We start from the raw sequence: 15,400 nt of genomic DNA, 5'->3' as shown, positions 1-15,400 counted from the left end.
CATTTTTGGTACAAATGTCAGATTTTGCAGGGTGAAATATACCCATGGCCAGTACAAAGGACAGAACTTCACTTTTTTGCCTAAATAAAAGCTTATTCTTGTAGCATGTTAGTTGCTTATTCTGTTTCTTATAACATTTAGGTGTTTCAGATACAGAATTACTGTTTTATGCAACTATTACATAAAATATAGGAAATAAAGTTGTCCTAAAACCTCAGGACATTTGCCATTTTTACAATTTTTTTCCAGGACACAACTGCCCAAAGAGGAACTGTCCCTCACAAAGTGGGACAGGTGGTAACCCTAGTCCTGAAAGGCTCCTTGGGCTTTTCGGAACCACATTTTCCTCCCCTTTGACCCTTGGGGTAGGGTCGGGTAGGGGTGGAAAAACGGACTCCCGAGAGCAGACAGAGTCTTTCTGTCCTGATCACACCTGGTTAAGGTTTCCCTCACTTTAGGCCCGAAAAGGGACAAGCCATCAAAGGGGGTATTCAAAAAGGAAGACTTGAAGGGCTCTGCAAAGAACACAAACGCATTTAGGAGTGTCTCCTAAGAGCAACTCCTGTACCCGCTGCCCTACTCATTCCATCGGCTGCATATGAGATGAGGCACATGGATGAGTTTACTATAGAACTGCGGGTAGCAAGCTGGGCAGCATCTTTGTCGACCGCTCCTGCAGCTACTGAACCCTGAAGAGCATCTCCTAGCTCCTTAAGGAAATCTCTTTGTAACCTGCTAAAATGGGTTAAATAGTTGAGCGAGCGAAGAGTAAAGGTCGCTTAACTAAACATGCGCTTCCCGTACCCATCCATGATCCTGGAGTCTCTGTTAGGAGGATGGATAGATGAGGAAGTTTCAGACATTTCCTTTTTGGTGGCTGCCGCTACCACCATGGCATCAACTGGAACACCTTTTGTTAAAAATGACTTGTCAAGGGGGACAGAAATCAACTTATTAGACCTCCTAGGGACAGGCTACATAGTATCCGGAGACTCCCACGCCCTTCGAGAGACCAGCTGCATCAGCTCATCAAAGGGCGGAGACACCCAAGAGGTGGAAGGCTGAGACTGAAAGCCTTCAGAAGTACTGACTCATCCTCAGTTGGGCTTTTGGACTGCCAGTCACCCCTCTGCCTAAGGATTTCAAGTATCTCAGCAAATGAGATATCTTCAGAGGGGGACCGTGGGGACACTACTGACTCAACTAAGTCAGTATCCGATGTTAGAGACTTCTGAGGGGAGTCTAGAGGTTTCCTCTTACACAACCTTTTCCTGGAAGCCTCATCAGTGGGAGCTTCTGGTGAGGTCTCAGAAGAGCAAGGGCCACCCAATGGGGCTTCCTGAAGCTCCGGGTCTCACGCTTGGTCAGGCTGTGTGATGCAGAAGCAGACACAGGCACTTTTGGGAAGAAGGAAGCCAGACGTGAGGTTAAGGATGTCTTAGGAGACATGACTCTCCTCATGGCATCGAAAACACCTCTGCTCCGATGCGAGGGAACCGACGGATCCGAAGACACCGTCGATACCCCTGACACCGGGACAGTGGGCTCCAAACCAGAGGTAGGAGCTGAGCTCATCCGAGCCGAAGCCCCGAGAGGCAGAGTCAGAACCGACAAGTCGGTCCGACTATCCTCCCTGGACCCAACCAGAGAGTGTCGGCTCCTAGAGTCCTCGATCGGCACGGAGGACATCAGAGTGCAGGGAGCCGAAGAAGCTGAAGCAGGTGTCAGCTCTGAGGGTTCCACTATCAAAAGGTCAGACTCCTCTGGCTCCGAAGGACCAGCATGGCTCAGAGGAGGAATAGATTAGGCTAGTGTTACGGTCTTCGGCTCCGAAGCCAACTGGTCGAAGCTGATAACATTTTTGACAAGGCCGGTGCCGATAACAGCCTCTGTACCACACGATCCACATCCAGATCTGAAAGGCTGATAGAGGACCAAGAAGAGCACACCGAAGGTTCTACCGACTGCAGTAATGGACTCTTAGAGGAGCTTCGGACCGGCTCCGAAAAGTAAAGACTGTCGGTTCCGATGGCAGTGGAGCCGAAGTCGAAGATTTCTTAGATTTTTTTGAGTCCGAAGTCTTGGAAGACTTTGAGGACTTGCTGGATCCATCATGGTCACTCAAAGCTTCTTGAAATGACTGTTTCAACAACCCTGTCAGTTTACTTTTACTTTCCTGCAAGACCCTTGAGGAAAAAGAATGGCAAATTGCACAGCTATCCTGCAAATGCAGGGCTCCTAGACAGTATATGCAATTTAAGTGGCTGTCTGTAACAGACATCGTTTGGCCACACTTGGGGCACTTAAAACCAGACTTTGGATGTTTGTCTTGGTCAGCCATAATAATCCAAGAAAAATTACTGTCACCACAGAAAAACTGAACAGTAATTATTCACACAAGCCTTAAAAAGCAGGCTAAGTCACACACACAAGAGTACACAAATACAAACTAACAGAAAAAGTCTGTCTAAAGCACACAAGAAGCTCAAAGCAGACTATGCAATAAAAGAAGATAGCTGCTAAGAGACACAACAAGCCTTATCTATTCTATAACAAGTTTCAACAGTAATCAAACTACTAAGCCTCATCTAAAAACTTCTACGGCTAAACACACAGCAATAACTATGACTATCTAAAAAAACTTGTGACAAAAGGTCGCTGAATAAAGCACACTAATATATAAAAAGAGAATATTTTAAACTAGACCAAACTAAGAGGCCAACTAGAAATTTTTAAAACACACTAATGGGAAGGGATATAAGTCGGTAAACACACACCAAAAGCTATAAGAGCTTTCTAAAACTCTATAGAGTACTTTAAACTATCTAACTAACAAATATTTTCTAAAGTAAAAATGAAAAAAAAGCAGTTGTACTGGCCCGAGATAAAGCAGAACATCTGATCTGTTGCAGAGGCAAACTAGATCTGAGGTAATTCCAGGTGCATCATGGGATAGGGACTTGGCCTCGAGTTTTTTTTGAAGACCTCGAGCTTTGCAGTTGGCCATATCAGAGCCGAGGGATCAGCTCTGAACTCATCAGTAAAGAATGAGCGTTGAGATTCAACAACTTCACATCAATAGTCTCCATAAGAAACTTGTTTTAATGAACCCCCTCTCTTTAGATAGCAACTGTAAGGCCATAGTTGTCCAGTCCGCCAAACAGGATGGTTAGTTTTTTTCCTGGCAATTTGATTCCCCATGACAGCCTGACATCTTTGAGGTCACAGACTGCAGCTGATCAATGTTGTTTCTGTGCTGTGCACAGACCTGAGAAGATAGATGTCTCAAACTGACTACTACATGCTGTGTCTTCTGCCTCCACTAGAAGCCAGTCATGCAGCAGGCCGAGCTTCTTTCCACCCTTCAGGGTGGGTGAATTGGCATTAGTTGCTCCGTGATACCTTCCCTTGCTAGCTCCTTCAGCGATACCTTCCCTTGCTAGCTCCTTCAACAACAAAGTTGCTGATACCATTAGGTTGCAGTCAGCACTATATATCCCTCTATTATGGAGCTGGATATGGCAGACAGTACCTCACAACTGACCAACACTAGTGTTAAAAAGATGTTCACATAGGAAGGGAAATATAAACAGCTCTTACTATTTTCCTGTCCAGCTGGTTTCCGCTGCTGAATGTCGTGGTCAGGGTTGAAGCACAAGGTTCACTGTACCATGGCACCTCCCCTTTCTCTGTTGTGCTTCCAACTGACAGAGTGTATATGCTGTTTGTGTATCCATCACAGTTGCAGTTGTCATAATGGTACCCACCATTGCCAGATGCCCACACAAAAATAGATCCCAGACCACCTCTACCCTAGAGAAAAGGAGAAAACAATCAGGAAAAAAATCTTCCATTACAGATTTCATTTAATTTTAATGTTTAAAAAAGCAAAAATAAACTGCATTAATAACAAACATAGTATCTAACAATGTGCTAAAGACATTGCAAGTTTTTCATAAACAAACCATTAACAATTTAAAAATACTACTGACACTTCAAGAGCATTCTAAAACACATTTCATACATATTATTTTTACATATTTGAGGTCAACATTTCAACTCATTTATTAACAGGAAAACTGCATAGCTAGCTGTTTGTTTCTATACTATCTCCTTACTTCACATAATTCTATGTAGCGACATTATTACCACTACTTGTACAGTATGACCTCATGTAGAAAGAAAGCTCCAAGAAGGGTCGCATATTCAGCAGCAAAATACATTTTTTTTTTTTTTTTACAATACAACGTGAAAATAAAGCATGGTTAATGCAGCTTTATAATGCAATTTATTAACTTTCTCTTGAAAGTTTCAATTGCTTTTTAACAAGTCAGGCTACATATTCACAAGCATTTCAGAAACACAAATACAGTAAAGTTGTATGCACATAGCACAGCAGAAGCCCTTGGAAGACAGGACTGTTTCTAACATCTAGGTCAAACATTAGAACAATCTGCCACCAAGAAACTGCAAAAAGGAGTGACTTCTTTCAATTATAGGACCAACACAGGTCTTGGCCAGTGCAGATACTGACATGGTAGGCACAAGGGTTTATATATATATATATATATATATATATATATATATATATATATATATATATATATATACAAACAAAAATCCGGAAAAACAGGATAAAAAGTAAAATAGAACAGTTCGATCACAGCCTCAAAACACAGCAACCACGTCAGGCCTTGGGTAATCCAATTTATTCACACCAAATTAATGGCTTCCTCAGAGTCAGTGTAACAAACAAAAAACACAGCTTATATACTTTCATTACAAATTACATCACCTAATCATCAATTAATTGATTAACTAGTTAAATACAATTAAACTTGATTAATAACATAGCACTGTCACGGTTCTCAAAGTCTGACATTATAAATTCCAACTTTGAAATAACATTAGTTAAACTAAAATAAATGTATATAAAACACATTCATTAATTAATGTATATATATATGCTTGTACCTTGTACTACATTGTTATTTAAAACAAATATTCTACAACATTAAAAATTTTTCTAACAGTTTTTTAACAGTATATGCATCAAATGCAATACAAATTAATAAAATAAATATTCTCATCTAATCATTCTATTTCCTTGTCCATTGTTTGTTGCTTCACTTTAGTGCCTATGCACAATGTTTTTATATAATACTAGCCCTAAATTTCAAAACAGGCTTTAAGGAGATATGGTCATTAATGCCAGGGTACCTAGTGGCATTAAGCCTCAACTGCCACTTCTTCTCCAATAGGGCAACTTTATTACTAATGTCACCTCCTTGATCAAACATAACCCTGTCTATAATGAAAAATAAAAACTTCTTGAAATCCTTACAGTTCCCACTGTGAATATAAAGTGCATTATGCAAATCCTCCTTCTTAATTGCTCTCACGTGTTCCACAATTCTTTCACGCAACCTACGGGTTGTCATGCCAATGTAAAAAGCATCACAGGTTGAGCATGAGGCCACATATACCAAATTCCTGGTGTTACAATTGCATTTACCAGGACATGGCAATGTGTGCCCCCACCCCTTGATACACACATATGGGCCTTCTGCTATATACCTACAATATCTACAGTAGCCACACTTAGACATCCTAGGTACCCTGCTCTTGGTCTCACACTCCATGATGCTTTTAAGGTTATCACCTTTGCTGTAAACTATCTTCGGGTTGGCACCCAGTACCCCTTTGGTGGAGTCACTTAGACAATACTCCCACATTCTATGTAACACCTTGACAATGTCATCACTTCTTTCATTAAATTTCAAAACAAAACAAGCTCCAACCACCTTAGTCCTTTCAACTTCATCCTGGCCTTTGTGCACTTCTTTTGTTCCCAACAAAATTGGTAAATATCGCAAACCTCTTTGTCTAAGTACTTCCCTTTTTAGCTTTAATAGCAATCTGAGCGGATAACCCCTATCCATCAACATCCCTATCAATTTGAACATCTCCTGCTTAAATAACTCATCTTCACTCACCAATCTTGATAAACGCACCATCTGCCCTTTGGCAACACCCTTCCTCTGGTGGTAAGGGTGACAACTTTTAAAGTGTAGAAGTGAGTTCGAATAGCTTTCTTTTCTATAAATAGAACTGGATAATCCTACCCCATTCTTGGTAATAGCTATATCTAGAAAATTTATGCTATCCTTCTCCCAATGAAAGGTAAATTTGAAAAAACTAGTAGTAGTGTTCAGATATTCGATGAACTCTTTGGCCTGGAGCTCATCACCTTTCCAAATAATAAGCAGGTCGTCTAGAAACCTATTGTAAAGAATGATATTTGTCATAAAACTAGATGGAAAAACATAAGTTCTTTCCCACATCCAAAGAACCATGTTCGCGAAAATGGGTTTGCGTGAAAGAATTGTGGAACACGTGAGAGCAATTAAGAAGAAGGATTTGCATAATGCACTTTATATTCACAGTGGGAACTGTAAGGATTTCAAGAAGTTTTTATTTTTCATTATAGACAGGGTTATGTTTGATCAAGGAGGTGACATTAGTAATAAAGTTGCCCTATTGGAGACGAAGTGGCAGTTGAGGCTTAATGCCACTAGGTACCCTGGCATTAATGACCATATCTCCTTAAAGCCTGTTTTGAAATTTAGGGCTAGTATTATATAAAACAACAAACAATGGACAAGGAAATAGAATGATTAGATGAGAATATTTATTTTATTAATTTGTATTGCATTTGATGCATATACTGTTAAAAAACTGTTAGAAAAATGTTTAATGTTGTAGAATATTTGTTTTAAATAACAATGTAGTATAAGGTACAAGCATATATACATTAATTAATGAATGTGTTTTATATACATTTATTTTAGTTTAACTAATGTTATTTCAAAGTTGGAATTTATAATCAGTTTAATTGTATTTAACTAGTTAATCAATTAATTGATGATTAGGTGATGTAATTTGTAATGAAAGTATATAAGCTGTGTTTTTTGTTTGTTACACTGACTGAGAAGCCATTAATTTGGTGAAAGCGCTTAGTCGGTGAATAAATTGGATTACCCAAGGCCTGACGTGGTTGCTGTGTTTTGAGGCTGTGATCAAACTGTTCTATTTTACACATATATATATATATATATATATATATATATATATATATATATATATCCTACATTGATGTGCATTCTCGTTGGTTCTTTCAGACAAAATTCCTCACATAGAAGGAAGGTTTCAATAAGCAAATGGCCCTCCCTATGATTGACCTAGCAAAATAGATTCAGTGGTGGCAAACAAGTGCAAGTGTTTTGACAAACCAAGCTAGACAAAGCTTATTACAATATGGGGACTCTCTAAAGTCCAAATGTGTTAACTTAACCATGTGATATGCAAATAACCAATGGGTAGACAGTTGCATAATAATCGTTGTATAATATGTCCATACTTGGATGCTCTTATTCACGACTTACATAAAGACTACAATTACATATTCACGACTTACATAAAGACTACAATTACATAGTTTATGCCACCATTTACCTTTCTAGTTGTTGCATGTAAATATGAGCATTTCAACTAGACTGCACTCCATTCGTTTCTACCCATCACTCTACTGACCTGTAGTACACTTCCTAATATCTGTGCTTTATTGTAAAACTCAAGGTACATCATTTTTGTAAACTGTATTGCTTTGATTGCTCTTCTAACATATTGTAAATTTTGTGTTTGTAATTCTTCACAAACTTTGATCGTTTTTATGTGGTACTTCACGGCTTTAATTGTGCCTAAACTGGAACTTTGAACCAATGTACTTGCCAGGTTAACAAATGGTAAATAAGTAACTAAATAAATGAATTGACACTAAATGTCTGCATGAGCGCTAATATTTCCAAATGAAGCAGTTAATAAATTGTGCCAAAACAGAACAGGAAGAATTATGATTGAAACACTAGCTTACCTTTGAGCTCTTGACTTCAAATACAGCCACATTACTTGCTCAACAAAATTAACTTTCCGTAAGTATGATAACCAAAACACCACAAGCACAAATAAAAAGTAATTTTAGCACTTATCTAATGAAAGATGGTGAAACTTTAAGAAAATAGTAATTGCTAGGCAGTAAGTGGAAAAATATGAGGTAATAACATACTGTTAACTAAAGTCATTGGTGTAATAATACAAAACTTGACATCATAAATGTTGAGTTCTTTTTTTTCTCTTCCTTCTTTCATTTTGACAGCTGTCCCATTGTCCGTGTCCTTTGCTGGGTCTAATGGCACTCCAGAAATGCCTTGCTGCTGAAGTGAGGACCAGCAAGAAACTTAAGGATATCCTTGCGGGGGGGGGGGGGGGTGTCATATGTTGTTCTACGTCAAGCTGGACACAGGTTACTTATGACCTACCCTGTTTCAACCTCCCTCTCTCATGGATCCCGTGGTGACAGTCAGGGATAGGCATGCAATAGAGACATGCAGAGTTTCATCCTGCCTCCACAACAGATCAGCTGTGTCCCCAGCCTAATTGCCATTAAACCACTCCTCTTGCTAAGTGACATTCCTAACCTCCACCACAAAGCACCACTAGAAGCACCCCAGGACCAGCCACCCTCCCAGGGATGGAAACACCCATCTCTCCCTGTTGTTTCTTCAGTTACCCAAGCCACTAATCAAATCCAGGACAAATGGGTCATTGTCAGGGCTTTATTTCCCCTACATCACTAGAGCACCTGACATAAATGTTTTAATGTAAGAAGGGAATGTCTTATGCTATGGGAAATATTTTTTAAAGAAACATGTTTATTAAATTATCCTTACAGCATAGGCAACCATACATTTATATAAATGAAAACAAACCATATTGACAATTTTAGTTGCAAACATTATACATCACTTATAATCTATCTAGTCACTGTCGGTCAAACATTACATAACTCATTCAGATCTTGGCTTCTTTTAAACCTTATTCCTCTTCTGCATGTGTTATTCCCACAATTCCCATTTTTCCAAGCAATTTGCTCATACCTTTTTCTAAAGATTCCATTTCCAGTAGTTTTATCTCTTACTATATTCACTACTTCTAGTACAGTTGGTTTAGACTTTGATTTCCATTTTCTAGTAATTGCTTTTTTGGCAGCCACCATAATTAAATTCAGCAAGGCCTTACTATATCTAGGCAATTCCAATTCTGTATCATAGCTCAAAAAATTATTTCCTTAGTTATACCAATTTGATCACCCAGAATTTCTGATAAAGTAGTCATTCTATGGGAAATACTAAAAATAAAATTAATAGTTTTTAAATCTAACAAAGTAATACAACTTTTGAGTTCTTTGCTTGGGCTAGCTTTAACTCCTACATAGCAAGAATAGAGAGTATTAAATAATAAAATAATTGGATGCTTTGGCCACATCTTATATAAAATAATAAGGTTCAAATGTAATGGTATTAGGTAGACTCTAGTACTATCACAGATGTTGTTTACCATGGCAATGTTTGCATAAAAAAACAATAAGGTTATATGGCTAACAGAGTAAGAATTAAATGCAAGTACTGCAACTGTAGTATGATAAATGGAAAATTCCCACAAACGCAGTGACATGGAAATACCTTTCAAATATTCCTCATGGGCTGTTTCACATACACAGTAAACTACAAAATCTTCCTCATATAATGAAAAAGTGTGGGTAGGAGGACAGCTTTACTGTTACAGGGATCTCTTTGAACAGTTTTCTTATGTTCTTATACTCACCTTGGCTGTCTTCTTTGTGGAGAGATACTGTAACAGCAAATCGTAACTTTTGGTAACATTGTCAACCAGTAACATACTGTTTTCTTTAAGGCAGTACAGTAAAAGAATGATACAAGTAAGCCCATCAGCCACATATGAAATATGATTTACTGAAAACATGCTTTAAATTCTCATGTGCAGCTTGCCAAAAGAGGTTAATGTATAATCTTCTTAGTACAACCAAATTAATGTACAATAACATTTTGCTAAGGGGAAATTGTACTTCATGCTCTACAGAATCCAGCCACTCTCTATATTACAAGTGCATCAGCAAATGCTGAAACAGCCAAAAATGACTGTACGGAAAATACATTTTGCAGCACTGATGTATATGAAGCATTCCAAAAAAAAAAACAAAGTAGCCAAGTAGGTCACTGCATCATACCAGTATGTCGCAACTCATTCTTCTACTGTAGAAAAGGTTACGCAACAGAAACACGCACTGCATGTTACCCTTATCTTCTTTTTATATGGACAAACAGGCAGAGAAATAACTAAGACATTAAAAAAAGCTGAGATTTTTTTTTTTTTGGCCTTAACTAAAACAATGTTCACAGGACCGATGAAGTACAGAAACTACAAACATAGGCAGTGTACATAATGCAATGATATGCAGTATTCCTCTTCATGCTTTATACCACGTTTCAAGAACTTTTTTTAGCTTGTGGAAGTACAGTTGTGTAAAATCTTACCATAACAGGAGATGTCCCTCTCTTCACTGTTGCAGTATTCATTACAATAGGGATCCCCTGCCTAGGGCAGCCTGACAACTGGCTAGTATACCAAAGGCTTTAGGTTATAATGGGTACACCGTACATCACACATGCTGCCAGTGCACGGCATAGGGCATAAAGGGGACATCCAGACGTACCACCCTCATAAGTGAAAAGCCCCAGTAGGAATGACATTCTGAGGATACTAGTATGTGACAAGTACATCCAGAAGGAAAAAAGGAACAGGAGCAGTAGTGAGGAAGTGACTAGTGTAACAGTGAAGAGACGGACACCGACTGTTAGGGCACGAATTTACACAACTGTACTATGTTTCCATATCACTGTCGTAGTATTCATTACAACAGGGACAGCTCATGAAGAACACTGGAAGGAGGACCAACAGAGCCCTCAAGAAAACCACGAAGAATGGCCCTCAACAACAGAATTAGTATCCAAAGCCTTAAAAAAGCACCACCAGAACAGGCTACAGCTCTAGCAGTATGGCTCTTCCCACGAAAGGAACAACAAAAGGAAATGGCTTTAGATATCCAAGAAGAACTGGTTGCTTGATAACAACCAAACCTAAAGACCTAGGATGAAATGAAACAAAAAGCTGCTCAGATTTACAAATGGCTTTAATTTTATCTAAATAATATCTGAGCTGTCTAAATAAATCCAAGGTGAGAAGAACCTTCTTACTAACAAACTGTGGAGAAAGGAAAAAAGTGGGCAAATGAATAGACTGATGAAGAGACAACTCATTAACCACCTTGAGCATAAAAGAAGGTTAAGTATGAAGAGAGAACCTGTCCTTATGAAAAAAGAAAAAAGGATGGACAACCATAAGGGCTTGCAGCTCAGACACCTCGCTGGAAGATCCAAAAAAAGAACAGTCTTCCAAGAAAAAGTTATGTTTTACCATAACATTCCATCTGTGTTGTTGATCATCTTCCATTCATCACTGATGGGTTTGGTTCCGAGCCCCTCAGAACCGTGTCGGCCTAATACCAAGCTCACGTACACCAAAAACTCTCGAACTAAGCTGCTACCCACAACGCCCTTCTCCTTGTTACCTCAGATCGTGTTTGCATAAGACATACAGAAGTAAAGCAGAGGCCATTTCTGTGCAAAAACCCTGAAACACCACAAGGACCCATGAGATCTGCTAGGAGCCTTTGGTTGGGGACGGAGGGTGGGATATGATGAATGGAAGAAGATCTCAGAATTACAGGCTTTATGCATCAAGATGCAACACAGATGGAACATTATGGTAAGACATAACTTCTTTATCTGATGTTGTTAATCTTCTTTCCATTCATCACTGATGGGACAGAATCCCAAGCTACCTGAGAAACCTGGGTGGCCCTTATGGAAGAACATTCCTGAGCACCACTGAGCCGAAGGCCGCTCTTTCCTGGAGACCATATCCAACTTGTAATGTTTGATGAAACTGTGCAGTTTAGCCCAAATGGCTGCTGTGCAAATGTCGTCCACAGAGGCTCTGGAGTGAAAAGCTACAGAGGTTGCTATAGCCCTAGTTGAATGTGCTTTGATATTGTGAGGTGTAGGCTCGTTTCTACGGGAGTATGAAAAGGAAATACAATCTCTGAGCCACTTTGATAAAGTGACTTTTGACACAGCATATCCCATCCTTGGGCCAGAGAAGGAAATAAAAAGTTGGTCTGTCTTGTGGATAGATTTAGTCCTGTCTAGGTAAAAACGTAGTTGCCTATGCACATCCAAGGAGTGTAGGCAGTATTCTCCTTTATTGGAATAGTTTGGGAAAGACACTGGGAGCTCGATGGATTGGTTCACGGAAAAATCAGAAACCACTATGGGGAGAAAAGATGGGTTAGTACGTAGAGATACTCTGTCTTTATGAAATATCAAGTACGGTCTCTTGATGCATAAGGCCTGTAATTCTGAGATCCGTTTAGCTGAAGTGACAGCTACCAAAAAGAGAGATTTCCACGAGAGAAATCTGAGATCACATTTGGCAGCAGGCTCAAAAGGGGGCTGAGAGAGAGACTCCAGTAGTAGAAAGAGATTCCATGTCTCTAAGGGACGTCTAATTGGAGGTCTGCTGTGAAACACTCCTTTGAGAAAGGTTTTGCACAGGCAGATGGACATAACTGGGATGCCCTCTACTCTAAATTGGAAATTGCTGCTAAATAGACTCGTATGGTAGAGGCTGAAGCTCCGTTTTCAAAGAACTCGGAAAGGTATGGAAGGATGACAGAGACCGGGGCTGAGAAGGGATCTAGCATCCGTTCTTTAGACCAAAGAGAAAACCTTTTCCATTTATCTCTGTAAAGTTTTCTGGTGGATGGTTTATGGGAGGCCAGAATGATATCTTGAAAGGGCTTCCTACTTGGCAGGAAAGAAGATACCAACGATGGTATCAAGCGATACCACAAGGGTAAGGAGAGGGCGTACAAATGATGGTAAAAAGAATTACCCAATGGGTAGAGCTAGTTAGAAAGATACAACAACAGTAAAACAAATGAAATAGAAGGGAAAAATATTCAGAAAGTGACTAAATAAGGGCTAAATATCCAAAAATACAAAAAGTATCAAGAAAAATAACACTTAACTTGAGAGCTCGGTGAAACGCTGCTATATGGCTACATGGCAAACGAGATCTGAGGTAACAGGGAGAAGGGCATTGTGGGTAGCAGCTTAGCTCAAGAGTTTTTGGTGTACGCGAGCTTGGTATTAGGCCAACATGGTTCCGAGGGGCTTGGAACCGAACCCATCAGTGATGAATGGAAAGAAGATCAACAACATCAGATCAATTATTTATTTGTCATTTGTTTACCAGGACAGTCCGACTAGGCAGGTACCCATTTTCAGCGGAGGCCCAGGGGGAAAAGCCCCATAAGATACAAAAGCAAACAAATTAAGAAAACAAAGTAAAACAGATTAACAACAATTATACAATAAAAATCAAACAGCAGTTTTAAATACATTGGAATACAATTTGAAGAAGAAACAATGCTGTAAAGAAGCTGAAGAAGCAGGCTCAAAAGGAGCTTGAGTTAACGTTTCCAAAACAAAACTTAGGTATCAGGAAGGAGGAATAGGCTTCCAATGAGGTCTAATGTGAAGAATGCCTTTAAGAAACTGTTTGGCCTCAAATCTAGAGGCCAAAGGAGCAGTCAAAGGCAGACAAGCAAAAATAGCTGAAAGGTGAACTTTAACAGAAGAATATGCCAACCCAGAATTAAAAAAATTAGCACAAATAAGAGAACCAAAGGAACATCTACAGTAAGTGGATCCAGGTTATCTACTTGAGTAGCACCCCACTGGTGGACAATGTCCAGAAACACATCCTTGTGAAGTATTCACTCTTGGGACTGTGTTATGGACCTGCGTAGAGAATCAGCCACTATGTTCTGATTTGAGGGAATATAAACTGCCTGAAGTGTCACCTGATACTGGGTAGCGAGATCTCAAACCTGAAGAGCTACACAGCACAGGAGATAATGCCTTCTTCCCCCTTGTTTGCTGATGTGCCACATCACTGTGGTATACTCAGTGAGAATTCTGAGGGGCCCTGGAATGAAAAGAGTGAAAAGCCTGAAGAGCCAACAGAAAGGCTCTCATCTCCTTGACACTGATGTAGTCTTTCCTTTGACAGTCAAACCAAAGGCCCTGCACTTTCAGAAGACCGAAGAAGGCACCCCCATCCCACATCCAAGGCATCTGTAAAGAGTTCCTGAGAGGGGACTGAAGGTTGAAAAGGGAGCCATAGGTTGAGGGACAACTGATGAATCCACCACTGAAGTTCCAGCTTGAGCCACAGAAGAGGGACTAGAAATTCTAAAGGATGTGAATGTTGAAGCCAGACTTGCTTTAGAAACCACTGGAGCTTTCTCATATGAAGCTTGACCAGAGGAAGCATGGGAATGGTGGAGGGCATTTAACTCAGAGCACTGAGAAACTCGCTGGCTGTAACTGAAGCCAGAGGAAGAAGGGATTGAAAGAAAGCAATTAGAGTTAACGCCTTGGGAGGAGGCAGAGATCCCAGCATTGGAACAGTCTGGAGCCTGCACCCTAGAAAAACATGATCATGAGAAGGAGTCAGGAATGATTTTTGGACGTTTACAGTAAACCCTAGGCTTTGTAGAAGGCAAACAGCAAAGTGTAGATGTTGAAGTAAAATCTCTGGAGAAGAGGCCTAAATGAGCTGGTCTTCCAGGTAAGGGAAGATCCTGTTTTCCTCTCAGTCAGCAGAATGCAATCACAGAAGTGAGGCATTTTGGTGAAGACTCTTGGGGCAGTAGCAAGGCCAAAGGGCAAAGCAGACAACTGAAAATGCCAGAAAGCAATACAGACGCGTAAAAACTTCCAGAAAAGGGGGTGAATAGGAATATGGAGAGAAGCATCCTTGAGCTCCAGGGGAAACTAGCAAAGCCTGGGTAAGAACAAGAGGAAATGAAGTTTAAAGGGATAGCATCTGAAATGAAGGAACCTTCAAAAAGGTGTTTCGCTGACACAGATCCAGAATGGGTCTCCAGGTGCCTCCTTTCCTGAGGACCAAGAACATTCTGGAGTAAAACCAATTTCCCTCTCTGAGGAGGTAAAACCTCAAATAGTTCCTTGAGCCAACAGACCCTGAAGCACCTCTGGAAAAAAGGGCAGTTGTTCCTGAGGAGGCTAAGGAATGCCAAATATGGGGGGGGGGACCAAATAGGGACAGGGAAAGTCACAAGAATGTGACTGAGAAGAGAAGAGCAAGGATAGTCACACAACATCCCAGGATGCCTTTTAAATAGCATGAAATGACCTATCAGGGCCTCTGGAATTGCTATTTAACTATAGCCTCCAAACAAGCTTTGTGCCTCATGAATGGAGAACAACTACAGTCATCCCTCTGCACAAAGGTGAGCCATCTACAGACCCTGGAAACTACAGACTCACAA

At 40.0% G+C, this 15,400-nt stretch overlaps 1 protein-coding gene across 1 annotated transcript in view; it reads right to left on the bottom strand.

Annotated features, from left to right (window-relative positions):
* Window positions 1-15,400, bottom strand: part of PCSK4 (proprotein convertase subtilisin/kexin type 4) — a 1,808,619-nt gene that overhangs the window by 846,992 nt on the left and 946,227 nt on the right. The window contains exon 10 of the mRNA XM_044054831.1: window positions 3,601-3,813. Coding sequence (XP_043910766.1) covers window positions 3,601-3,813 — 213 coding nt within the window. The remainder of the gene's footprint in view (window positions 1-3,600; window positions 3,814-15,400) is intronic.

Source organism: Protopterus annectens, chromosome 13.part0 (assembly GCF_019279795.1).
Source record: "Protopterus annectens isolate FY-2018-M chromosome 13.part0, PAN1.0, whole genome shotgun sequence".
NCBI classification, from domain to species: domain Eukaryota; kingdom Metazoa; phylum Chordata; order Ceratodontiformes; family Protopteridae; genus Protopterus; species Protopterus annectens.
The sequence above is the reverse complement of the archived record's forward strand: the minus strand, read 5'-3'. Positions and strand labels throughout refer to the sequence as shown.